This window comes from Oncorhynchus tshawytscha, linkage group LG04 (assembly GCF_018296145.1).
Source record: "Oncorhynchus tshawytscha isolate Ot180627B linkage group LG04, Otsh_v2.0, whole genome shotgun sequence".
NCBI classification, from domain to species: domain Eukaryota; kingdom Metazoa; phylum Chordata; class Actinopteri; order Salmoniformes; family Salmonidae; genus Oncorhynchus; species Oncorhynchus tshawytscha.
In genome coordinates, this window is record NC_056432.1 from 73,636,507 (window position 1) to 73,664,091 (window position 27,585).

Sequence of the window (27,585 nt, forward strand, 5' to 3'; positions counted from 1 at the left end):
AGAAACAAGACCTCAGACTGGGGCGAAGGTACCCCTTCAAACAGTACAACGACCCTTAGCACACAGCCAAGACAACGAAGGAGTGGCTTCAGGACAACTCTCTTAATGTCCCCTTTTTACTTTGTCATTATGGGGTATTGTGTGTAGATTGTTGAGGAAAAAACACAATTAATCCATAATCCATTTTAGAATAAGGCTGTAACATAACAAAATGTATAAAAAGTCAAGGGGTCTGAATACTTTCCGAATGCACTGTACATGCATACATGCATGCATGCATACATACATACATACATACATACATACATACATGTATTGTCTAGGGGTTTTGTATGTCTAGGATTTTGTAGGTCTAGGGGTTTTTGTAATTCTATGTTGGCCTGATATGGTTCCCAATCAGAGACAGCTGTTTATCGTTGTCTCTGATTGGGGATCATATTTAGGTAGCCATTTCCCTTTGGTGTTTGTGGGATCTTGTCTATGTGTAGTTGCCTGTCAGCACTCGTTTGTATAGCTTCACGTTTTGTTTTGTTATTTTGTTAGTTTGTTCAGTGTTCATTCTTTAAATAAATAAGAATGTACGCATGACACGCTACACCTTGGTCCGATCCTTATAACGAACGTGACAGAAGATCCCACCACAAAAATACCAAGCAGCGTGTTCAAGAGGAATGGACATCCTGGGCCCGGGAGAAAGAGGAGTGAAGGACATCCTGGACCTGGGAGGAGGTAATGGCAGGGGACAAGACCCTGCCATGGAAGCAGGTGGAGATAGCGCAGGAGGAACGGCGACGATACGAGGGGACACGGCTAGCATGGAAGCCCGAGAGGCAGCTCCAAAACATTTGGGAGGAGGCACACAAGGAGATTGGCAGAGTCAGGGGTTAGACCTGAGCCAACTCTTCGTGCTTACCGTGGGGAGCGTGTGACTGGGCAGACACCATGTTACGCGCACGATGTCTCCAGTTCGCATTCATAGCCCGGTGTGCTCTATTCCAGCTCCTCGCATTTGCCGGGCGGATGGTGCCATCCAGGACGGATGGTGCCGGCTCAGCGCTCCTGGTCTCCAGTATACCTCCTTGGACCAGGATATCCTGCGCCGGCTCTGCGCACTGTGTCTCCGGTGCGTCTGCACAGCCCAGTGCGTCCTGTGCCAGCGCCCCGCACTTGCCGGGCTCAAGTGAGCATCCAGCCAGGACGCATTGTGCCAGCTCTACGCTCCAGATCTCCAGTGCGCCTCCACAGTCCAGTACGTCCTGTGCCTGCTCCCTGCACTCGCCCTGAGGTGCGTGTCACCAGCCCGGTACCACCTGTACCGGTCCCACGCACCAGGCCTCCAGTGCGCCTCCAGAGTCCAGTACGTCCTGTGCCTGCTCCCCGCACTCGCCCTGAGATGCATGTCTTCATCCTGGTACCACCAGTGCCGGCACCACGCATCAGGTCTCCAGTGCGGCTCCACAGTCCAGAGCTTCCGGCGACAGTTCCTAGTCCGGAGCTTCCGGCGACAGTTCCCAGTCCGGAGCTTCCGGCGACAGTTCCCAGTCCGGAGCTTCCGGCGACAGTTCCCAGTCCGGAGCTTCCGGCGACAGTTCCCAGTCCGGAGCTTCCGGCGACTGTTCCCAGTCCGGAGCTTCCGGCGACAGTTCCCAGTCCGGAGCTTCCGACTGTTCCCAGTCCGGGGCTTCCGGCGACTGTTCCCAGTCCGGGCTTCCGGCGACTGTTCCCAGTCCGGGGCTTCCGGCGACTGTTCCCAGTCCGGAGCTTCCGGCGACTGTTCCCAGTCCGGGCTTCCGGCGACTGTTCCCAGTCCGGAGCTTCCGGCGACTGTTCCCAGTCCGGGGCTTCTGTTCCCAGTCCGGGGCTTCCGGCGACTGTTCCCAGTCCGGGGCTTCCGGCCCCAGTCCGGGGCTTCCGGCGACTGTTCCCAGTCCGGGGCTTCCGGCGACTGTTCCCAGTCCGGGGCCTCCGGCGACTGTTCCCAGTCCGGGGCCTCCGGCGACTGTTCCCAGTCCGGGGCCTCCGGCGACTGTTCCCAGTCCGGGGCCTCCGGCGACTGTTCCCAGTCCGGGGCCTCCGGCGACTGTTCCCAGTCCGGGGCCTCCGGCGACTGTTCCCAGTCCGGGGCCTCCGGCGACTGTTCCCAGTCCGGGGCCTCCGGCGACTGTTCCCAGTCCGGGGCCTCCGGCGACTGTTCCCAGTCCGGGGCCTCCGGCGACTGTTCCCAGTCCGGGGCCTCCGGCGACTGTTCCGCAGTCCGGGGCCTCCGGCGACTGTTCCGCAGTCCGGGGCCTCCGGCAATGATCCACGGTCCGGTTCTACAAAGGCAGAGGGATCAGCATAAAGAGGGGTGGCTACGTCCAGAAACAGAACCGCCACCGAGGGTAGATGCCCACCCGGCCCTCCCGTATAGGTTCAGGTTTGCGGCCGGGAGTCCGCACCTTTGGGGGGGGGGGGTGTATTGTCATGCCCTGACCTGAGATATCTCTGTTTTCTTTTATATTTTGGTTAGGTCAGGGTATGACTAGGGTGGGTACGCTAGTTTTGTATTGTCTAGGGTTTTTGTATGTCTAGGGTTTTGTAGGTCTAGGGGTTTTTGTAATTCTATGTTGGCCCGATATGGTTCCCAATCAGAGACAGCTGTTTATCGTTGTCTCTGATTGGGGATCATATTTAGGTAGCCATTTCCCTTTGGTGTTTGTGGGATCTTGTCTATGTGTAGTTGCCTGTCAGCACTCGTTTGTATAGCTTCACGTTTTGTTTTGTTATTTTGTTAGTTTGTTCAGTGTTCATTCTTTAAATAAATAAGAATGTATGCATGCCACGCTACACCTTGGTCCGATCCTTATAACGAACGTGACAATAAAGAATATAAATATGTCTGGATTTGATTAGAGCTTTGATCAGCATGAAGATTAAAACCTGATGCTACCTGAGCCTGACGAGCCATATATTAAATACATTTAATGAGCCCTACATTAACCACATTTAATGAACCCAAACCCAAAAACACCCAAATAGTTGTAGCTAGCAATATGCTCTCTTTGGTAGATAAATGAAACTATCTCCCGTAGGCTAGTCTTTTTGAGTGTGAACAGTATTACTGTACTATATTGTATTATACTGTATTATATGGGCTGGAATTACACACATCATTCAAACCATGATAAAGCAGAATAGAACATGCAATTCTGAAGCAGCACATGTGGCCTACAAAGTTACAATTATAGCCTAGAAATGTGATTTTAATTTTGGAATTTGTACAATTAGTAGGCTGACGCTTCATTTCTTCCTCGCTTTCAACAGTTAAATTAAATAAGTGTTGTCCTTATCTTCATCACTCTAATGACATCCTTGAGTAATAGGACCAGGATTAGATGTTTGTTGTCCTTATCTTCATCACTCTAAAGACATCCTTGAATAATATAGGATCAGGATTAGGATCAGGATTAGATGTTTTGTTGTCCTTATCTTCATCACTCTAAAGACATCCTTGAATAATATAGGACCAGGGTTAGATGTTTTGTTGTCCTTATCTTCATCACTCTAAAGACATCCTTGAATAATATAGGACCAGGGTTAGATGTTTTGTTGTCCTTATCTTCATCACTCTAATGACATCATTGAATAATATAGGACCAGGGTTAGATGTTTTGTTGTCCTTATCTTCATCACTCTAAAGACATCATTGAGTAATATAGGACCAGAATTAGATGTTTTGTTGTCCTTATCTTCATCACTCTAAAGACATCGTTGAGTAATATAGGACCAGGATTAGATGCAGAAGGCTTTCACTTATCTTCACGAAGATTGAATGGTTATGGGTCTTTTTTTATTTTTTTATTTTACCTTTATTTAACCAGATAGGCAAGTTGAGAACAAGTTCTCATTTACAATTGCGACCTGGCCAAGATAAAGCAAAGCAGTTCGACAGATACAACGACACAGAGTTACACATGGATTAAAACAAACGTACAGTCAATAATACAGTATAAACAAGTCTATATACAATGTGAGCAAATGAGGTGAGATAAGGGAGGTAAAGGCAAAAAAAAGGCCATGGTGGCAAAGTAAATACAATATAGCAAGTAAAACACTGGAATGGTAGTTTTGCAATGGGAGAATGTGCAAAGTAGAAATAAAAAATAATGGGGTGCAAAGGAGCAAAATAAATGAATTAATTAAATACAGTTGGGAAAGAGGTAGTTGTTTGGGCTAAATTATAGGTGGGCTATGTACAGGTGCAGTAATCTGTGAGCTGCTCTGACAGTTGGTGCTTAAAGCTAGTGAGGGAGATGAGTGTTTCCAGTTTCAGAGATTTTTGTAGTTCGTTCCAGTCATTGGCAGCAGAGAACTGGAAGGAGAGGCGGCCAAAGAAAGAATTGGTTTTGGGGGTGACTAGAGAGATATACCTGCTGGAGCGTGTGCTACAGGTGGGAGATGCTATGGTGACCAGCGAGCTGAGATAAGGGGGGACTTTACCTAGCAGGGTCTTGTAGATGACATGGAGCCAGTGGGTTTGGCGATGAGTATGAAGCGAGGGCCAGCCATCGAGAGCGTACAGGTCGCAATGGTGGGTAGTATATGGGGCTTTGGTGACAAAACGGATTGCACTGTGATAGACTGCATCCAATTTGTTGAGTAGGGTATTGGAGGCTATTTTGTAAATGACATCGCCAAAGTCGAGGATTGGTAGGATGGTCAGTTTTACAAGGGTATGTTTGGCAGCATGAGTGAAGGATGCTTTGTTGCGAAATAGGAAGCCAATTCTAGATTTAACTTTGGATTGGAGATGTTTGATATGGGTCTGGAAGGAGAGTTTACAGTCTAACCAGACACCTAAGTATTTGTAGTTGTCCACGTATTCTAAGTCAGAGCCGTCCAGAGTAGTGATGTTGGACAGGCGGGTAGGTGCAGGTAGCGATCGGTTGAAGAGCATGCATTTAGTTTTACTTGTATTTAAGAACAATTGGCGGCCACGGAAGGAGAGTTGTATGGCATTGAAGCTTGCCTGGAGGGTTGTTAACACAGTGTCCAAAGAAGGGCCGGAAATATACAGAATGGTGTCGTCTGCGTAGAGGTGGATCAGAGACTCACCAGCAGCAAGAGCGACCTCATTGATGTACACAGAGAAGAGAGTCGGTCCAAGAATTGAACCCTGTGGCACCCCCATAGAGACTGCCAGAGGTCCGGACAGCAGACCCTCCGATTTGACACACTGAACTCTATCAGAGAAGTAGTCTGGATAAATAACTGTTATAACCTACCACCATCGTGAGTTCACTCTTCTTTCAAACTACCTGTGAGTTCTATTGGCTGCTGTATTTAACATTCAGCAAAAAAAAGAGCTTGCGTCCCTCTTCGAATAGTCTACTGGTAATAATTGTCTATTGTCCAGCAAGCTATTCTAGTCTGGCTTTTCCTGCATGGGACTCCAAGAGCTAAGGGGCGTTTTTTAAGGAGGCCAGGGGAGCAGAGGTGCTTGGGTATTGCACAAGAGACAGAGGCTATAAGTTATAAGCTTATTATGCATAACCCATCATTAATTGGCTAAATATAAGGTTAATACCTCATTGAATGTATTACCTGATAGCGGTAGGCAAGGACATCTATATATTGGGCTGTATATCAATCTAGAACAGGATGATCTATTTTGAATGGAGTTGATGGAGAGAGAGAAAGACTGCGATTTGGGCACTGATTTAAAGCAACGACAGGCTGTTGTAAAACTCTGCAGCTGCAATACAAAACATGTTCTATCTTTACAGTTAAAACAAGGCGACCCCTGGAAGCCAGATGGAGATGGGTAAATTAGAGTTGCATTCAGTCTTTCTATTACTGAGCATAGACTATGCTGTAGCAAATGTAGACCCACCTGTCACAAGAAGAAAAGTTACCATGATGAGATGATAGGTCTATATGCACAGTGAACTACGCTCCATACTGAGATGGGCTGTCTGTCCCCACTCTGAGATGGGCTGTCTGTCCCCACTCTGAGATGGGCTGTCTGTCCCCACTCTGAGATGGGCTGTCTGTCCCCACTCTGAGATGGGCTGTCTGTCCCCACCCTGAGATGGGCTGTCTGTCCCCACCCTGAGATGGGCTGTCTGTCCCCACCCTGAGATGGGCTGTCTGTCCCCACCCTGAGATGGGCTGTCTGTCCCCACCCTGAGATGGGCTGTCTGTCCCCACCCTGAGATGGGCTGTCTGTCCCCACCCTGAGATGGGCTGTCTGTCCCCACCCTGAGCGTTGATTCATCATGCAGAGGCCGTAGAAATGTAAGATTTAGAAATTGCAAATAATTTAACAATTCCATTTCACGCCATGCTGTTCATATAAATCATTTATTATAATTTACCGGTTTCTCACAGTTACTGTATTTATCCCGGGAAAGGGGAGTGGTAAATCTCGGTAACCGGTTTCTCACAGTTATTGTATTTATCCCGGGAAAGGGGAGTGGTAAATCTCGGTAACTGGTTTCTCACAGTTACTGTATTTAACCCGGGAAAGGGGAGTGGTAAATCTCAGTAACCGGTTTCTCACAGTTACTGTATTTATCCAGAGAAAGGGGAGTGGTAAATCTCAGTAACCGGTTTCTCACAGTTACTGTATTTATCCTGAGAAAGGGGAGTGGTAAATCTCAGTAACCGGTTTCTCACAGTTACTGTATTTATCCTGGGAAAGGGGAGTGGTAAATCTCGGTAACCGGTTTCTCACAGTTACTGTATTTATCCTGGGAAAGGGGAGTGGTAAATCTCGGTAACCGGTTTCTCACAGTTACTGTATTTATCCTGGGAAAGGGGAGTGGTAAATCTCGGTAACCGGTTTCTCACAGTTACTGTATTTATCCTGGGAAAGGGAGTGGTAAATCTCAGTAACCGGTTTCTCACAGTTACTGTATTTATCCTGGGAAAGGGAGTGGTAAATCTCAGTAACCGGTTTCTCACAGTTACTGTATTTATCCTGGGAAAGGGGAGTGGTAAATCTCGTAACCGGTTTCTCACAGTTACTGTATTTATCCTGGGAAAGGGGAGTGGTAAATCTCGGTAACCGGTTTCTCACAGTTACTGTATTTATCCTGGGAAAGGGGAGTGGTAAATCTCAGTAACCGGTTTCTCACAGTTACTGTATTTATCCTGGGAAAGGGGAGTGGTAAATCTCGGTAACCGGTTTCTCACAGTTACTGTATTTATCCTGGGAAAGGGGAGTGGTAAATCTCAGTAACTGGTTTCTCACAGTTACTGTATTTATCCTGGGAAAGGGGAGTGGTAAATCTCGGTAACCGGTTTCCCGCCATTCAACCCTAATACATACATACAGTTTTTTTGGTATGTATGAATGGGATAGTATGTAGATGAGTTGTCATTGATGTTGATACCCAGGAGAACAATCCAGGATTGCACACTTGCATATATGCATTTCATTTTTGTGCTTATTGACTTGATAAGAAAAACACACAATGACATTTTCATGGCTGTTTCCTCTCTCTATCACCGTTAAACGGCTGTGACAATTTCCAGTCAATAACATCCTATTTCTAAGAAGTTCACCATTAGGAGAATCATAAGTGTGTCTTTTAGTATTTCAGTCAAGTATACTGCTAGTATGTGTTTTGGACATTAGTACTGTAAGTAGTTATTAGTGGTTTATAATACATGCCATGCATTGTAGAAGCATGCCCTTCTCCTTTAGAAAAGCTCCATGAAAAGACCATGAAATCAGAGCCCTTCCAAAACATTGTGTCTCTATTTAAGAAGATGAATGCTTGGCCTTGTAGAACAGAACCATTTATTTTCCATCCAGCCCTTCAATTGTAAAGCTATGAGTCACATTTCCTCAATCATTTATCCAGTCCTCCCTAACCACAAGATATGATCAAATGTTAGCCTGGCCCCAGATCTGTTTGTACTGTCTTGCCAACTCCTATGATCATTGTCTCTCTGTGGCTAATGATAAGGTAAGAGTTTAGAGAAACTCTATCCTCACAAACCCTTCCCTGTGAGCATCTTGACCTGTGCTCATTTGCCATCTCTCCCCTCCTCTCTCTCTCATATAGGCAATGAGATGTGGATCTTCAATGCAGACCAGATAGAGAAAGGCTACCCCAAGAGGATCTCCTCTATAGGCCTGCCCACAGACCTGAAAGGCATTGACGCAGCCTTCTCCTTTGGAAAGAGCCAGAAGACCTACCTGTTCGCTGGAGACCAGTTCTGGAGGTGAGTCACCACAACACAACCCCTACCAAAGCCTGTGTCTGATCCACTCAGGATTGTAACGATGACATCGCTATAGAATTAGAATTACTTTAAAATCTAATTCTATTGACGTTACTGTGTGTTGATGTGTTGGTGTGCTGCTGTGCTGAGCCATGTCTGCTTTTAATTAGAGACCTTAGCTTCCAATGGACTGTTAAAACAGCTCACTCTGCTCTTACCTAATACAGGGATAATGTAAGATACTGTTGCTGTATGTACTTAACTCTTGCATGACTGCTGTGATTTGTCAACCAAAACGGCCCAATTTTCTCGTACCTAACAGACTAACATAGTATCATGTACTCATGACTAAACATTGATATCATGGCCTCTGTGTTATCATGCCCCTCCAGGTACAATGAAGCCAAGAAAAAGATGGACCCTGGCTTCCCCAAGCTCATCGCTGACTCCTGGAACGGAATCCCAGACGGCATTGACTCTGCCTTTAGTCTGAATGGCATCGGTAAGCATAGTAGAATACGATACTGTATAATAGATACTTTATTGAACATCACTTAGAGTGACATCACCACACACACAGAGCAGGGGGTAGAGAGGTAGAGAGAGGAGGGAGGGGTATAGAGAGAGAGACCCACTGGACACAGACGTCAATTCAATGTCTATTCCACTTTGGTTCAATGTAATTTCATTGAACTCATGTGGAAACAATGTTGCTTCAACCAGTGTGTGCCCATTGGGATTTCTACTGAAGAGAGAAATAGAGAGAGAAAGAGATGTCAACTGGAAGAGAGAGAGGTAGCTGGGGCCTGTGTGAACATGGAGGGAGCACTGCTTCCTGCTTCAGTCTGAGCTGTACTGACACACCATTGGCTGCAGGCTTACATTCCTGGTAGTTAGAACCCAACCTGACGCCGCCAGTCCTCTCATTATGAACTGGCACTTGGCCTTAAAGCTGGAATCCTTAGTGGTGAAACTGCCACGTCTGTTTAGATATTACAACAACAAAGACGTTACTTAAAACAACCAAAATTGTTTTATCCCCCCCCATCATTGCATGCCCGATAGGCAGGAGGAGAGAGAGCAAGGAGAGGGAGTAGAGGCAGGAGGAGAGAGAGTAGAGGCAGGAGGAGAGAGAGTAGAGGCAGGAGGAGAGAGAGTAGAGGCAGGAGGAGAGAGAGTAGAGGCAGGAGGAGAGAGAGTAGAGGCAGGAGGAGAGAGAGAGAGGAAGGACTGAGTAGAGGCAAGAGGAAAGCGAGAAAGCAAGGAGAGAGAGCAGAGGCAGGAGGAGAAAGTAGAGAGAGGAGGAAGTAGAGAGCAAGCAGCGAGAGTAGTATAACACAGGAGGTAAATCTTAAGTCTATGGCAGTTAACCGTGTTTTTTTTATACCCTTGCTTCTGACACACTTATACTATACATCACACACCGCGCTTCCCAACTAAGAAACAGTGTTTGATAAAGCCAGCCTGTGCTGCTTCACAGAGGTACCTCTGTCTTCATTCTAATTAGCCTGAGCTCCTCCACTGCTGATTCCTGATTGGGTGTTTTTACTGAGGAGACGAGTGACATCATCATGTCCTCTTCCTCTGGCTGAGATGATAGTGTGTTACTAAGTTATAAGCTTCTAGGGGACATATTTTACATTAGCTCAAATTTCCCTTCTAGTGTGTAAGGCCTTGTGGCTTGCTCAAGGTGAAATTAGATGTATATTTGATGCACTGAATGTGATGATTTTGATGTACCTTGTCTCTCATCATAATGTTTGTTTTCCAGATTACACCTACTTCTTCAAAGGTGCCCACTACTTCAAAATGGATGACAGTAGCCTGAAGATCGTCAAACTGGGCGAGATTACAAAGGACTGGCTGGGTTGTCACTAAGCAACAGTGAGAAGCATAGACGTTGGCTAAGCTCTCAGCGGACTGATTCCCCCATCCCTATCCAACCAGCCTATCCTGCACCCTAGCCTAGAAACTAAAGACACCCTCTAACACACCGTGGGACCATCTACACAGGCTGAACGTAGGCATCAGGATTTTGTATTATATTACTGTGTGATATTATCAGTTTCTATGTTATGATGATGCAGATTTACTTTGATCTCTCTACCCCCTTGTTTGTTATTAGAAACTCAGACATCCGGTATGTCCACACTACATAGAGACAGGCAGTGTTGTACTGGAAGATATTCTCCTATATAAATGGAGCTTCACCTGAGCAGTATTGCATCATCTGGAGAATGAATGCTGTCTATATTTACTGCTATGTCTGCAATCTAGAGACTACATGATACCGCAATAGAATGAGAAATAGTCAATAGCAATTTCAGTGTTGTGGAATACATTTGAAAATATGAATTTGCACAATATGTCTGGACAGATAATGGTGCTTATAGAAAATGTTTATTTGCATGATCCTATATTTGATATGCAGTTTTTCTACATTCTGTTCAGACTATTTTCAGAAGTAAGTACTTATAGACACACCTTATTCTTTAAATAGGGCTAGCACTTTGTATTAGACTATACAGGGGTACTGCACAAATATGGAGACCAAATTCTCCATTTTGTAGGATCTGTCTATTGTTTCACTGATGGTACAGGGAGATGAAAGGCACGGACTGCCTAGAGACTGTATCTGGTTTGTTGTTGCATGATGGAGTCATGACAAGAGAAGTACCACAGAAGTATTGTGTAATAATCTTTTTGTTTTGTTGTTTTGATACTAGTCATTTTGTTTTGATTCGTATGCTTTTTTATAATGTGTCATTCTCTGTCTGTAAAATAATAAAGATGGATGGTCAATATATATATATGTGTGTGTGTGTGTATGTGTGTGTGTGTGTGTGTGTGTGTGTGTGTGTGTGTGTTAGAGAGAGAAAAAAACGCCCTTAACGTTTCTTACTAGATAGGACTATGCCTTTCTGTAGCCTACTAGCACACAATTTGTAATCAGTAAATTAATAGTTTATAAATAGGTGTAGTTCTAAAACGTTTTTTCTCAAGTACACTTCATACTGTACATTTGTATTCAGGTCCTTGTTGAGCCGTTCTGAGGGCCCTTACATACAGTACCTCTGTGGTCAATGTAAATGCCATATTTGACTAACAGGTGACATCTTGTGGATGGATGAAGGTCTGAAAAACGCTTCGTTGTGGTTTTTATTATGGAGCAGAGCACATCATCACGCCAGCCATAGTATGCCTTTGCACTTGAGATATGACTTAGTTCATTTCATACAAATGAACACAACAATTTGACCCCAATTGCTAAGCTGTGAAACGAAACCTCAATGACTATTCTTATTCTTCTATGGGTATTTCTGTGTTTTCTTTTCTTTAGGCCCTATATCTAGTCTATTGAATGCCACCCTGATGTACATTAACTAATCTTGTAAAGTTGCTTCAAAATTATACATTTTGTAATTCAACATGAATATTTGACTTGTTCACTGTGTTTATTTCAGCCAATCAATTTCAATTTAAGGGGCTTTATTGGCATGGTGTGCAAATAGTTAAAGTACAAAAGGGAAAATAAATTAACATAAATATAGGTTTATTTACAGTGGTGTTTGTTCTTCACTGGTTGCCCTTTTCTTGTGGCAACAGGTCACACATCTTGCTGTTGTGATTGCACACTGTGGTATTTCACCCAATAGATATGAGAGTTTATCAAAATTGGATTTGTTTTTAAATTCTTTGTGGATCTGTGTAATCTGAGGGAAATATGTCTCTCTAATATGGTCATACATTGGGCAGGAGGTTAGGAAGTGCAGCTCAGTTTCCACCTCATTTTGTGTGCAGTGTGCACATAGCCAGTCTTCTCTTGAGAGCCATGTCTGCCTACGGCGGCCTTTCTCAATAGCAAGGCTATGCTAACTGAGTCTGTACAGCATACATATTCAAATATTTTAGGTCAGTCAAAGTGGTCAGGTATTCTGCCACGGTGTACTCTGTTTAGGGTCAAATAGCATGCTAGTTTGCGCTGGTTTTTTTGTAAATTCTTTCCAATGTGTCAAGTAATTAAATGTGTGTTTTCACCCCACCACTGCTCACCAAGGCAAAAGGTTACAATCCCACGTAAACCCAGTGCAGTAGGTGGGGCCTAAAAGTAATCGGAGGCAGAGTGCCAGATTACTCTTGTCCTTGCTCTACGGTTGTTGTGAACGATGTTATCGCAACATTCGGAGAGCGAACAGAATTCGCAAGATTCGAATCGAGGAAGTGGGGTGATTGCAGAACTACTGTGCAATTCTAAAGCTTATTGACCGCGACCCGAGCGAGAAAAATGACTCCCCGGAGAGTGTTCGCGTTACCCAGGCAGCAATCCCTGTTTCTTCCGGCCGTCCTTAATCCTTTTGTGCAGGAGGTGAAATTGGCCAAGGCTGACATTATCAAAGTGAGTATAAAATGTTAAATAAATCGATTAACTCATTAATTTATCCGTCACAGAACTGGGGTTGTTATTCAAACGTAAACAGTTGAGCGCAGCGGGGTGGTTGTCCTCTATATCTCCTCGGCTGTGTGTGTGTCTGGTGGTGCGTGACTATAGCATACAGTACAGGTACATAGCTAATCTAAGCCTATGAAATCCTGACAATCCTTTTGTAATGCCTTGTTATTGTGTAACACAAACAATGGAGGCATTTATGTACCCTCTAGAAATTCCTCCAACCATGTGAATTTCTAGAATGAAAAGTCTAAAACATGCGTATCCCTTGGTCAATGGTTGTATCGTTGCGCATTATATATGTTGGTTAGGAAATGTGTGTTTTAAAATGCCTCTTTAAAGTCCTTTCAGTGGCATGAAGTCAGTAACCTTAACACGTTGTAAAAAAAAAATGGTGTGTGGTTTTTTTTCTCTCTCTATGCAGTGTGTATTCCGGGGAATCTTCCTGGTACCTATCCGTGCTATCTTCCTGACTCTGGTTCTCATGGTAACATGGCCTGTTGCTGTCATAACAACATTCTTGCACCCTCTCAAAGGAGCAGTGACACCCATGACCGGATGGAGACGGTAAATATACTGCAAAACACCATCCTGTGCCACTACTGGTCTGTATGTATAACTATATTTCAACTATGCTTCCACTATGAGTACTTTAGTCATTAGTTCCAGAGGATGTACAGAGCATTGTTGTTTATGACTTAAGTAGTTAGGCCTATGGGCAGTTCCATGGTAACAGAGTTTTGAGAAAGGAAAGAAGATGAGCTAGCTGGTGTTTTGGACAATACAGACAAATATCTAATGAAGACAGCTTCAGCTACACAGAACGAGCTGATGTAGGCTACATTCCTTAACAGCTTGACAGTTGAGGATGAACAAGAATTAAACTAGTGTGGAATTACATAGTTGTTACTCCTCCCTCCTTCCTGCGTTTCTCAATCCCACAGCTCTTGATGCGTAGAGGTATTTCCACATTAACAGAACTGCACAAACAGCACAAACCATCATTCTTTTACCAAATGTTGCATGTGCACTGTGTGTTTTTGGAACATTTTCTGTGGAAATTGTTCAAAGTAGTCATTGTGCATATAGTTGTATGGTTTGTTTAAAGTGAAAAGATGTAAATGTTTGGGCGACGGACCAAATTCACATAGAAATATGAGTTATAGATCGATCATTCTGCTTGAAAGCAAGTATAGGAATTGGTAGATCTGTGCACTATTTCTATGCTTTCCGTCAAGTTTTGTTTCAAACAGCTGAAAAAAATATTATTTTGATTATGGAAACTATATGTCACAGGGGTTTTGATGGTACAATGATTCTCTACACTATACTAGCTTATTTTGTCATATAAACTGAAATTAGGCTAACTATTAGAGTTTTAGCAACCAGGAAATTGCGTAGAGATTCCTGCATAGTGCAACTTTAACTTTGCAGTTATTGTTCTTGTTTGACCTAGATTTTAAAGTGAAAAATCTGTCTCAGCATCACTCTGTTACCATGGAATTGCCCCTATACATCAAGAGCTGTGGGATTTTCACACATTGAGAAATGCAGGAAGGACAAAGGAGTAACAACTATGCAATTTCACACTAGTTCTTGTTCATCCTCACCTAAAAATGAACTGTCAAGCTGTTAAAACCTCTTAAGGATCCACCACTTTTTTCCAATTGTCGCCTAAACTGACATACCCAAATCTAACTGCCTGTAGCTCAGGACCTGAAGCAAGGATATGCATATTATTGATACCATTTGAAAGGAAACACTTTGAAGTTTGTAGAAATGTGAAATTAATGTAGGAGAATATAACACATTCAATATGGTAAAAGATAATACAAAGGGAAAAAACAAGCGTTTTTTTGTACCATCATCTTTCAAATGCAAGAGAAAGGCCATAATATACTGTTTTGTACAAAGCCGTGTATGTACAAAGTTTTGGATTGATCCATTAAATATCACCATAATTTGCAAATAAATTCATTAAAAATCCTACAATGTGATTTTCTGGATTTTTTTTCCTCATTTTGTCTGTTATAGTTGTAGTGTACCTATGATGAAAATTACAGGCCTCTCATCTTTTTAAGTGGGAGAACTTGCACAATTGGTGGCTGACCTAAATACTTTTTTGCCCCACTGTATATTAACAAGAATTTAAGCTTTGAAACCTTAAATGCTAATCACCTCATGCTAATCACATTAACCGTCCTGTGGGGGATACCGATCCTGTAGAGGTTTTAAGGAATGTTGCCTACATCAGCCCTTTCTGTGTATTTATGTAACCTTTATTTAACAAATCAAGTCAGCTAAGAGCAAATTGTTCTTTAAAATGATGGCCTACCAAGAGGCAAAATGCTTCTTGCAGGGACAGGGGCTGGGATAATAAAAAAAAGAAAGTAGGACAAAACACATCAAGACAAGAGAGACACCACAACACTACATAAAGAGAGACCTAAGACAACAACACAGCATGGCCGCGACTCATGACAACGCAGCATGGTAGTAATTAGAGGTCGACTGATTAATGGCTGATTAATTAGAGCCGATTTCACCCCAAAAAAAATGGACGCCGATTTGGCCGATTTAAAAATATATATATATTTTTACACCTTTATTTAACTAGGCAAGTCAGTTAAGAACACATTCTTATTTTCAATGACGGCCTAGGAACGGTGGTTTAACTGCCTTGTTCAGGGGTAGAACAACAGATTTTTACCTTGTCAGCTTGGGGATTCGTTTTTGCAACCTTCCAGTTACTAGTCCAACGCTCGAACCACCTACCTTACATTGCACTCCACGAGGAGCCTGCGTGGCAGGCTGACTACCTGTTACGCGAGGGCAGCAAGAAGCCAAGGTAAGTTGCTAGCTAGCATTAAACTTATAAAAAACAATCAATCTTTACATAATCACTAGTTAACTACACATGGTTGATGATATTACTAGTTTATCTAGCGTGTCCTGCGTTGCATATAATCGATGCGGTGCCCATTAATTTCTCATCGAATCACAGCCTACTTCGCCAAACAGGTGATGATTTAGCACTGTCGTTGCACCAAACCTAACCATAAATATCAATGCCTTTCTTTAAAATCAATACACAAGTATATATGTTTTAACCTGCATATTTAGTTAAGATTGCCTGCTAACATGAATTTCTCATAATTAGGGGAAATTGTGTCACTTCTCTTGCGTTCCGTGCAAGCAGTCTGGGCCGCCTGGCTCATTGCGAACTGTGTGAAGTCCATTTATTCCTAACAAAGACCGTAATTCATTTGCCAGGATTGTACATAATTATGACATAACATTGAAGGTTTTACAATGTAACAGCAATATTTAAACTTAGGGATGCCACCCGTTAGATACAATACGTAACGGTTCTGTATTTCACTGAAATAATAAACGTTTTGTTTTCGAAATTAGTTTCCGGATTCGACCATATTAATGACCAAAGACTCGTATTTCTGTGTGTTATTATGTTATAATTAAGTCTATGATTTGATAGAGCAGTCTGACTGAGCGATGGTAGGCAGCAGCAGGCTCGTAAGCATTCATTCAAACAGCACTTTCGTGCGTTTTGCCAGCAGCTCTTCGCAATGCTTCAAGCATTGAACTGTTTATGACTTCAAGCCTATCAACTCCCGCCCGAGATTAGGCTGGCGTAACCGATGTGAAATGGCCAGCTAGTTAGCGGGGTGCGCGCTAATAGCGTTTCAATCGGTGACGTCACTCGCTCTGAGACTTGGAGTAGTTGTACCCCTTTTCTTTTGTGGAGCGATGGGTAACCATGCTTCGAGGGTGGCTGTTGTCGATGTGTTCCTGGTTCGAGCCCAGGTAGGGGCGAGAAGAGGGACGGAAGCTATACTGTAACAGTGGCAATACTAAAGTGCCTATAAGAACATCTAATAGTCAAAGGTATATGAAATGCAAATGGTATAGAGAGAAATAGTCCGATAATTCCTATAATAACTACAACCTAAAACTTCTTACCTGGGAATATTGAAGACTCATGTTAAAAGGAACCACCAGCTTTCATATGTTCTCATGTTCTGAGCAAGGAACTTAAACGTTAGCTTTTTTACATGGCACATATTGCACTTTTACTTTCTTCTCCAACACTTTGTTTTTGCATTTTTTAAACCAAATTGAACATGTTGCATTATTTATTTGAGGCTAAATTGATTTTATTGATGTATCATATTAAGTTAAAATAAGTGTTCATTCAGTATTGTTGTAATTGTCATTATTACAAATAAATAAATAAAATTGGCTGATTAATCAGTATCGGCCTTTTTTGGTTCTCCAATAATCGGTATCGGCGTTGAAAAATCATAATCGGTCGACCTCTAATAGTAACACAACATAACAACAACCTGATAGCGACACAACATGGCAGCAACACGACCTGGTAGCAGCACAAATGTGGCACGAACATTATTAGGCGCATAAAACAGCACAAAGGGCAAAAAGGTGGAGACAACAATACATGATGCAAAGCAGCCACAAGTGTCAGTAAGTGTAAATGATTGAGTCTTTGAATGCAGAGATGGAGATAAAACTGTCCAGTTTGTGTGTAGCTGAAGCAGTCTTCATTAGATCTTGTCTGTATCGAACGAAACACTATCTACCTCTTCTTCTTTATTTCCTCAGAATTGAGGGGGTCATAGAGATATGAGGCCTGATGCAACACATGATAAATAAACCAAATGTGTTCTTCTGTGACTCAAAAGCAGCCCACTTCCCTCTCTCTTTGATTGTATGTGTTGATATGACCACTGCTACATGCAGCTGCTGGTTGTTTATCGCTCGTGTTCAGGTCTGTTTTATTTGATAGTTGATAACGCTAACTAGCTGATGAACATGGAGCACCAACTTAGTACAGTACTACTGACCATCTAAAGGCTAAGTTGAGGTCCTGACAACACACAGATCTCTGGTTCCCCAGGTTCATGTGTCGGCATGTGATGGCGTTCCTGGGGAGGTCCTACTACTTCTTCATGGGCTTCAGGGTGGTGGTGAAGGGCCAGCAGGTGAGCAGTACAGAGGCCCCCATTCTGGCTGTGGCCCCACACTCCACCTTCTTTGATGGCATTGTGTGCATCGTAGCAGGCCTGCCCTCCACTGTGTCCCGCACTGAGAACCTCGCCACTCCTATATTTGGCAGTGAGTGTTGTTTCTGTCTGGGGTTTTTTAGTAGAGGGTTAGGGTTTTTTAGTAGAGGGTTAGGGTTAGGGTTTTTTAGTAGAGGGTTAGGGTTAGGGTTTTTTTTTTAGAGTGTGTGTTTGTGAGTCAGTGTGTGTGGGTCTGTCAATGATAAGTGTGGGTATTTATGCTGATTCTGTTTGCATATTTAATATCCGTTAGTGTTTATCTGATGTGTGTGTTTCCTCTCCAGGGTTTGTGCGGTGCCTCCAGCCTGTAATGGTGTGCGTTAGTGCTGAGCGATTAACTGACATTTTTAACAACTAATTGACCAACAGCGGTTCAATTATTTCATTTCCATTTAGTTCGTTTTTTTTCTTCCTGTGAGCTCAATGCGTACATTCTCGTACATTCTCTGGAGATAAATCAGATCCAGCCTGAAGTGTGTGATGTAGTAGGGGGTTGTAGTTTCCAACAGGCCAATATTATGTGTAGTTTAGTGCATAAAACGTGGTAATTAACTACAATGACCATAATCTATTTGGGCATCTGCTTGTCCGGTCTGTGTTTCTTTTACGCCTGCAATGGAAGACAGAAGAATGCGAGATCGTGAGGTGATATAGAGAGCATATGTTGCTTCTCTAACTAAAAATACATGATCTTAGTGATTGATAGTTGGTATTCAGCAGTCATAAAGAATGTCTTATTTACTTTGAGGAACTACAAAATAGTCGTTTTGTCAGACAGCATAGGTATAGAGATGAGATGATGACTTGGAATGAAATAATGAATCCATCAAATTAAACAAATGTAATATACACAGCAACTGAAATATTTTATTAAAGAAAAGTGATGTGAATAAATGATGGTTAATAAGTGATAAGCAGTAATGGACAGTCACTACCATCATGGGACTTTTATTAATTGTTTTATTCTGTGTTACAGCATTCAACCCACATAATGCATAGTGCATTTCATCTTTAAAAAAATAATTGTAATCGAAACACTAAAAAACTCTAATTGCTCAGCACTCGTGTGTGAGTTTATCTTTCCTTTCTCCATCCAGGGTTTGTGCGGTGTCTCCAGCCGGTGCTGGTCTCCAGACAAGACCCAGACTCCCGTAAGAACACCATTATGGAGATAGACAGCAGAGCCAAGTCTGGAGGCAGCTGGCCACAGGTCTGTCGCAGGCACACACACACACACAGTTTTGAATAACTAACCTTGTGGGGACACACAATTCAGTCCCATTCAAAATCCTATTTTCCCTAACCCTCAACCTAATTCTAACCCTAACACTAATTCTGACCTTAACCCTAAACCCCCCATAAATACCATTTGATCTTGTGGGGACTAACAAAAATGTCCCTAGTTGGTCAATTTATTTTCTTAATTTACTATTCATGTGGGGACTTCTGTTCCCCACAAGTATAGTTAGACACATCCACAAACACACAGCCAGTATTTTTTTTAAATCATAATTGATCATGTCTTGTCTAGCTTGTAGTCTGACAAGGAGTTTGGGAATGAAACATCACGCCTTTTCACACCAAGTATTTGCCTTGTAAACTTCCTCTCGCCTGACATATCCTTCAAACACAATTGCTGTTCCTTCTTCTTTGTGACAGAAAGTCTACTTCATTCAGCATAGAATGAAACACTGGAATAGATCCATCTACATTGTCAGTGGTGGTAGCCTAGTGGTTAGAGCATTGGGCCAGTAACCGAAAGGTTGATGGAGCGAATCCCCGAGCTGACAAGGTAAAAATCTGTCGTTCTGCCACTGAGCAAGGCAGTTTAACCCACTGTTCCCTGGGCACCGATGATGTGGATGCCAATAAAGGCAGCCCCCTGCACCTCTCTGATTCAGAGGGGTTAGGTTAAATGCAGAAGACACATTTCAGTTGTACAACTGAAAATAAACATTTAGTTATTTATGTTCCAGATCCTGGTCTTCCCTGAGGGGACTTGTACAAATCGCTCATGTCTCATCACTTTCAAACAAGGTAGGTTGAACTTCACTACCATGTTTGTTTTTAAATAGGAGTAGAAACACCTTTGTATGGATCCAAGGTATCAATATTATACCAAACAGTGTACTGTTGATAGGGTATGAAAATCATGTGGGACCCTACAATGTCCATGTTGTATTCCCACTTAACAGGCTGGTTGTCATTTGTTTATAGTGGAGACAGACCGTCTGCTGGCAGAGACACACAGTACTATCCACACTATAGTGGTGTCATTTACTTAATGCAAATTCACTTGTAAATTAATGGCAGAGATAGGGCCATCATACGGTTGCAGAATGGTGTTCGTTTAGCTTCTTTCTGGGGTGCTTGTGTTACCGGTGTGAAATGACTAGCTAGTTAGCTGTGCACGCCAGTAGAGTTTCAATCACTGACGTCACCCACTCTGAGACCTTAAAGTAGTTGTTTCCATTGCTCTGCAAGGGCTGTGGCTTTTGTGGAGCGATGGGTAACGATGCTTCGAGGGTGACTGTTGTCGACGTGTGCAGAGGGTTCCTGGTTCAAGCCCAGGCTGGGGTGAGGAGCGGGACGGAAGTAACACTGTTACAATTATTTTGACACAACACCTCTTCATTTACTCCCAGTATGCTACATGTTATGTGCCTCATTGTGTGGTCAGTCACCTGATGCACACACAATGGGCTTCTCCAGAGTGAAGGGGCCTGAGTGAATCCATTACTTCCTGAAACAGTAGCCATAGCGAAATGGAATAGATTGCACAATGAGATAATGAACTTCAGAAGGAAATTACTGACTGATTATCTCCACTCAATACCAAGAACTAGGCTATTAGGATCTGAGTGAATTATACAGTAGCCATTTCTATGGTTCAATCCTAAAGCTGTAAACCTGAGAATGCATCTAATAATCAATGCAAATAACAGCATATAAGACCATCAATTACACTCTATGGCATGTTACAGTTTTTGCATAGACATTTGCATCTAACTGAATTACTTTGTTCTACTACAGTGCCAATAGCCAAACCAACTTACCTAATACTAGTGGCTTCCTTACAGTACTGATTGATATATTGATCAGGGTTAGATGAATCCAGCTTCAGGTCTTGTTATTGGTTGGACGTGTACTGTGGGTAAATGAGTTGTCATCGGCTACACTCTGTCCAATTAGTAGGCTGTCTGTGCTCCTGTGTTTGCACATATAGGTCATGTGTGTGTGTGTGCTCATTAAGTTAGAATAGTAGTCAGTGCTGGAGGTCAGTAGGGTCTCACTCTGTCCCTCTCTCCCCGTCAGGTGCCTTCATCCCTGGGGTCCCGGTGCAGCCTGTGGTCATGCGATATCCCAACAGACTGGACACTGTGACTTGGACTTGGCAAGGCTTCAGCTCGTAAGTCTGCAGTGCACTCAGTGGATTACAATCATCAGTGTTGCCTCAACGCTTCGACACTACATTTCCCCTGTTGTTTTCTGTACCGTGTCTCACATTGCAACTATGTTCCTGTGACTTCTCCTCATGGGCCATAGTTAGGCCTCAAACTCTGGGAATAGAGATTTTCACTGTTGAGCGATGAATTGTTTTTCAGTTTAGTGGGCTTACATTTCAATCTTGTTGTATGGGATTACCGTTATGCCCTTTGAATAGAGGTGATGATGATTTGTGGTGATGTTCTTTCAGGAGAACCCTGCTGCTTCTCACTCTGTCTCAGCTCTACACCAATGTAGAGATAGAGGTTAGTATTAACACAGTACACAGGAATACTTACTTAGAAAGCCAAGAGATCATGACTTCATAACACATTCATTAACAGTACCTATGGGTTATGTATGGTTTATAAAGGTGTTATGTATGGCTTATGAATGTGTTATAAAGACCTTATCTAGGTAGCCCTCTAGTTAGCCTGTACTTCCTGGTTAGTCCCTGTTTTGACCTTTGCCCTCTCCTCCAGTTTCTTCCTCCAGTTACCCCTACTGAGGAGGAAAAGAAAAGACCTGTGCTGTTCGCCAGGACAGTACGAAATGTTATGGCCCAGTAAGTGTGTGTGTGAATGGTATTACAGCATTTAATAATAGCTTCCTTATGTATATTCTTACCCATCTCTTCAATGCTATCCCTATGTGTGTGCAGGGCCCTGGGTGTGCCAGTGACGGACCACACATATGAGGACTGTAGACTGATGAGCTCGGCTGGGGAGCTCACCCTGCCAATGGAGGCTGGTCTAGTGGAGTTCACTAAGATCAGCCAAAAACTTGAGTAAGACTGGCTCCTCTACCGCTCTAATACTGTGCTATTGCCACTGTGGCAACACACTATGTTCTGTTATGTACTGTTGTGTCACCCACTGGCAAGCTCCACACTGAAGTAACACTGCCTTAGACAATACTGCTTTATTTGGCCAACTGCTACATCGGCAATTGGTAATAGTTGGACACACACAGACCTACACCCTCTTCCGCCCGTGAGTAAGTCCTTGTGTCCTGCCCTCCTCCTTTCCTCCCCGGTCCCCCTCAGCCTGAAGTGGGACAACGTGAAGAAGGAGCTGGAGGGCTTTGCAGCTGTGGCCTGCTCCTGTAAAGGACGCCGCATCAGCATCCAGGAGTTCGCCAGCTTCCTCAAGCTTCCCATCAGCCCCGCCCTGCAGGAGCTGTTTGCTCTATTTGACAGGGTGAGGCAGTCACATCTAGTTCGGTTCAATCTCTCTTCTAGGCTTTCCTAGGTTGTGTTGGACTGGTGCAAGCTTCGCTGGAGGAAGTCTGCACCATATTTCTTGCAACATTCCTCTGAAATCCACAAAGGGAAGTGTATGACTACACTATTCTTTCGAAGCGTAGAGAATCAGACCACAGCCATTCTGTCTGTTCTCTCCAACCTGTGACTGGATGGGCTAAGTAACCGAGGATTTAGTATGCTGTCCCCCACTGCTTTGTTCATAGAGAGGGTAAACAAACTGTCTGAAGAAATAAAGGAACCATTGTTCATCTTGGAAAAACATACTGTATTTGTATTGTATTGTCGTCCCCCGAATGCAATGTGTAGTCTGGCTTTGTTAACTGATACTTATCTGTCACTCTGTCTCTCTAGGATGGAGATGGCACCATTGACTTCAGAGAGTATGTCATCGGTGTAACCATCTTATGTCGGCCAGCTAACACCGAAGAGGTCCTCCGCACAGCTTTCCAGGTTCGGCCAATAAAAACCCTGCTTGTTGCGAATGTTACTGTGTCACATTTAGCTGTCCAACACATGACATTGGGGCCTAGGTATGTAGCTGACACAGACTGTGTCTGTGAGGTCTACCCATGGTTTGGAAGCAATAGACAAGCACTCAGTGGCTATGATAAAGTTAAATACGTGTGTGTGGTTGTCTAAGGGGAACATGAAGTAGGTTTGAAAGCCACATGGTCATAAAAGCAATCTCGATTTCAATTAGCAATCCTATGTGTTGTCATTACTTAACTAATTGTCTCCCTCTCCTCTCAGCTGTTTGACACTGACGAGGACCAAAGAATCACTCATGAAGAGTTCTCCTCCATGCTTCGCTCTGCTCTAGGCGTGTGTGACATCAACGTCTCCAAACTCTTTAAGGAGATAGATACAGACAGCTCTGAATTCATCACTTTCTGTAAGTAGACCCTTGTGAAGGTCAAAGGTTATCTGAAGTGGAGGACTCCAGATTGAACTAAAGGAAGCTGACTGCTTGCCTTGACGGAACACCATAGAAAAGGCCGGGTTGAGCCTTGGATCTCACCATTCTAGAAATATAGAAAGAGAAATACTATATGGATTTGAAAGTGGGATATTAATATTTGTATAGTTTTTGTTATCCTTTAGTTTTAATATCCATAGGAAATTAACATAACTTTCACCTAAAGTATCCCATTTTAAACAACAACTTTGTGGAATTTTAGTTGAATTTTTATGATGGAACAAATCAAATCAAAGTTTGTCACGTGCGCCGAATACAACAGGTGTGGACCTTACAGTGAAATGCTTACTTACAGGCTCTAACCAATGGTGCGGGGAAAAAAGTGTGTGTGTGTGTGTGTGTGTGTGTGTGTGTGTGTAGGTAAGTAAAGAAATAAAACAACAGTAAAAAGACATTTGAAAAAAAGAGTAGCAAGGCTCTATACAGACACCTGTTAGTCAGGCTGATTGAGGTAGTATGTGCATGTAGGTATCGTTAAAGTGCCTATGCATATATGATGAACAGAGAGTAGCAGAAGTGTAAAAAGAGGGGTTGGCGGGTGGTGGGACACAATGCAGATAGCCCAGTTGGCCAATGTGCGGGAGCACTGGTTGGTCGGGCCAATTTAGGTAGTATGTACATGAATGTATAGTTAAAGTGACTATGCATATAAGATAAACAGAGAGTAGCAGCAGCGTAAAAGAGGGGTTGGGGAGGCACACAATTCAAATAGTCCGGGTAACCATTTGGTTACCTGTTCAAGAGTCTTATGGCTTGGGGGTAAAAACTGTTGAGAATCTTTTTTGTCCTAGACTTGGCACTCCGGTACCGCTTGCCATGCGGTAGTAGAGAGAACAGTCTATGACTGGGGTGGCTGGGGTCTTTGACCATTTTTAGGGCCTTCCTCTGACACCGCCTGGTGTAGAGGTCCTGGATGGCAGGCAGCTTTGCCCCAGTGATGTACTGGGCCGTACGCACTACCCTCTGAAGTGCCTTGCGGTCGGAGGCGGAGCAATTGCCGTACCAGGCAGTGATGCAACCGGTCAGTATGCTCTCGATGTTGCAGCTGTAGAACCTTTTGAGGATAGGTTGTTATTCTGGCACCACCTGGCCAGGTCTCTGACCTCCTCCCTATAGGCTGTCTCGTCGTTGTCGGTGATCAGGCCTACCACTGTTGTGTCGTCAGCAAACTTAATGATGGTGTTGGAGTCGTGCCTGGCCAAGCAGTCGTGGGTAAACAGGGAGTACAGGAGGGGACTGAGCACGCACCTCTGAGGAGCTCCAGTGTTGAGGATCAGCGTGGCAGATGTAGCTTCTTTAGTCACTGACAATTTGAATATAGTTCTGATTTGATCCTCTCTGAAACTGAATTCCAGGTATTGTGAGCATTGATAATATACCAGATATACTACTGTAAGTTTTGATTTGACCCTCTGTCTCTCCATTTCCCTCTCCAGCCAAGTTCCAGGCGTTTGTCCTGAACCACCCAGAGTATGCCAAGCTGTTCACCACCTATCTGGAGCTCCAGCGGTACCAGGCCCTCCAGGGGGTGGAGTCAGAACTCTCCTCCACCAATCACGTCTCCTCTGAGGACAACCAGGAAGAGAGCATCTCTGACAAGAAGGACGACTAAGTCTGAGGCAGAGACTGTCGATGTGTTTGAGAGCATTACCATACATTTTGTTCAGTAGCTGATCACGGACTGAGCAAACTGACCGATCTACTGTTAATTATACAGTTATTTAAGATCCAAGGTGATTTGTTGATCAGTAAGTCTGCAGTTGCCGACTGCAATGTTGTCGATCTAGATCATGTACAGAGACGGAACTCTTTTTGAGCTCTCAGTTGAATACACAGAGAGACGAACTACTGAGTCTGATGAACCACAACAGGATCTTTTCTATTGTACCGATTTTAGAGAACTGGAACCTCATTTTGACCTCATAGGAAATAAGATGATGTATGTTTAAATTAATGTTGCTATTCTGCAAAAGTAAATAATATTTTTGCTTAAATTCTTTCTATGATTTTTTAGTGCCTTAAAAAGATTTGTAAGCGAGGTTTGTAAGAGCTATTGGTTGTGTTTCTGTACAGATGGGGTGGAATCAGACCTCCAAGTATATTTTTTCAGATCCTTGTTTCTGGCAGTAATGTGGTCATAGGAAGGTTGAACAATATACGGATATCCACTTAATCCTAACGCTTTTAGGAATTTACTCATAGCAGTGTTGAACTTTTTTATAGATTCCCCTGCTGATTTTGATTTAAGGCATCCCATTGTTTTGTCATAGTTTTGCCTCTTCAGATGAAAACGACCTAGTGCCAGCCCATAATGTATGTAAATGACCTGGATACCCTTCTGATATGACTGTGTCCTGTACTCTTTAATGTGTCTACCTGTTCACCTCTGTTTTCTACAGATTGTCCTTGAAGATAACAGGAAAGGCTGCCAAACGTTGCTTTTGTATGAGTTGAAAGTCTTTAATGTATGACTGGATTGCAGAAAATTGTCATTAATACATTTTTCTAACAATATCAACCCAATCTGGCAACCCAGCAAAGGAGCAATAATACAAGCTATAAGGATACATGCTGTGCTTTACAGTTTTTCCACTGCTCAGGGACACACACTGTAAGCAGTGCTGCTGTATAATTAGCTAAAGGTTTTGCTCTGCATCTGTTTCTATTTGCATTTCCATTGAAGAGTGATGTTGCTGAGGCAGCAGTGGAACCTTATGGCTTTAGCCAAACTAAAGCCCAAGCATCTACTGAAAAATAAGGCAATTTGTGAGCAAAAAGGCAAGTCTGCCTAGTAATACATACCCTCTGGAATACACTGTTGTATGGTTTCAAGTTAACTAGCGTGCATTGTTATTTATTTAGCAGAGCGTGTTGTTGCAATTCTGTTAATTTTTGTGAACACAGCAAACTTTCTGTTTTGCAATAAAATCCAGTACAATTTTAACTCTTCGATGACTTGTATTTTATAGCTTTTAAACTTCTGTAATTAGTCTTTTTGCCTTCAACTTTCTTGTTCTAATTATGTGTATTCTCCCTGTTAGTGTACTTACTTGTGTGTATGTAAATGTATGGTTGTTTGACTCAGTTGATTCGAGCTTGGCATGAGAAACTCCAAGGTTGGGGGTTCAATTCCTGTAGGGATCACATACACATACTATACCTGTGTGCACGCACTTTACTGTAAATCCCTTTGTATAAAAAGTGTCTGCTGGATGGCATATATACTAAACAAAAATATAAACACAACATGCAACAATTTTAAAGATTTTACTGAGTTACAGTTCATATAAGGAAATCAGTCAATTGAAATAAATTCATTAGGCCCTAATCTGTGGATTCCACATGACTGAGTAGGGGTGCAGCCATGGGTGGGCCTCTGAGGGCATAGGCCCACCCACTGGGGAGCCAGTGTTTTTCCCCGCAAAAGGGCTCTATTTCAAACAGAAATACTCCAAAGCATCCCCTGTCCCCCTCAGACGATCCCACAGGCGAAGAAGCCAGGATTAAAGGTCCTGAGCTGGCGTGGTTACACGTGGTCAGTCTGCAGTGAGGCCAGTTGGACATACTACCAAATTATCTAAAACGACATTGGAGGCAGCCTTTGGTAGCGAAATTAACATTCAATTATCTGACCACAGCTCTGATGGACATTTCTGCAGTCAGCATGCCAATTGAACTCTCCCTCAAAACTTGAGACATCTGTGGCATTGTGTTATGTGACAAAACTACACATTTTAAAGTGGCCTTTTATTGTCCCCAGCACAAGGTGCACCTGTGTAATCATCATGCTCTTTAATCAGTTTATTGATATGCCACATCTGTCAGGTGGATGGATTATCTTGTCAAAGGAAAAAAATGCTCAGTAACAGGCATGTAAACAAATTTGTGCACAAAATTTGAGAATAATATGCTTTCTGTGCATATTTATTTTTTCACCCTTTATTTAACTAGGCAAGTCAGTTATGAACAAATTCTTATTTTCACTGACGGCCTAGGAACAGTGGGTTAACTGCCTGTTTAGGGGCAGAACGGCAGATTTGTACCTTGTCAGCTCGGGCGTTTGAACTTGCAACCTTCTGGTTACTAGTGCAATGCT

At 43.2% G+C, this 27,585-nt stretch overlaps 2 protein-coding genes across 3 annotated transcripts in view; both read left to right on the top strand.

Moving 5' to 3' along the window:
- mmp2 (matrix metallopeptidase 2) overlaps window positions 1-11,018 on the top strand; it is a 34,874-nt gene extending 23,856 nt beyond the window's left edge. The window contains exons 11-13 of the mRNA XM_042321208.1: window positions 8,055-8,214; window positions 8,607-8,716; window positions 9,986-11,018. Coding sequence (XP_042177142.1) covers window positions 8,055-8,214; window positions 8,607-8,716; window positions 9,986-10,092 — 377 coding nt within the window. The 3' untranslated portion in view covers window positions 10,093-11,018. The remainder of the gene's footprint in view (window positions 1-8,054; window positions 8,215-8,606; window positions 8,717-9,985) is intronic.
- Window positions 11,019-12,314: 1,296 nt separating this feature from the next.
- LOC121846390 (lysophosphatidylcholine acyltransferase 2-like) lies at window positions 12,315-26,433 on the top strand. Of its 2 annotated transcripts, none has more exons than XM_042321210.1 (13): window positions 12,315-12,610; window positions 13,086-13,228; window positions 17,582-17,682; window positions 18,861-18,973; window positions 19,740-19,800; window positions 21,079-21,172; window positions 21,461-21,515; window positions 21,732-21,814; window positions 21,911-22,036; window positions 22,295-22,448; window positions 22,865-22,963; window positions 23,264-23,405; window positions 24,926-26,433. In XM_042321210.1, exons 1-13 carry the CDS (start codon window positions 12,500-12,502, stop codon window positions 25,099-25,101), a joined length of 1,458 nt encoding a protein of 485 aa, XP_042177144.1. In that variant the 5' UTR covers window positions 12,315-12,499; the 3' UTR covers window positions 25,102-26,433. The 2 variants fall into 2 exon arrangements, with proteins under 2 accessions (XP_042177144.1, XP_042177143.1); XM_042321209.1 differs by having other exon boundaries at window positions 17,598-17,815.
- Window positions 26,434-27,585: the final 1,152 nt, after the last annotated feature.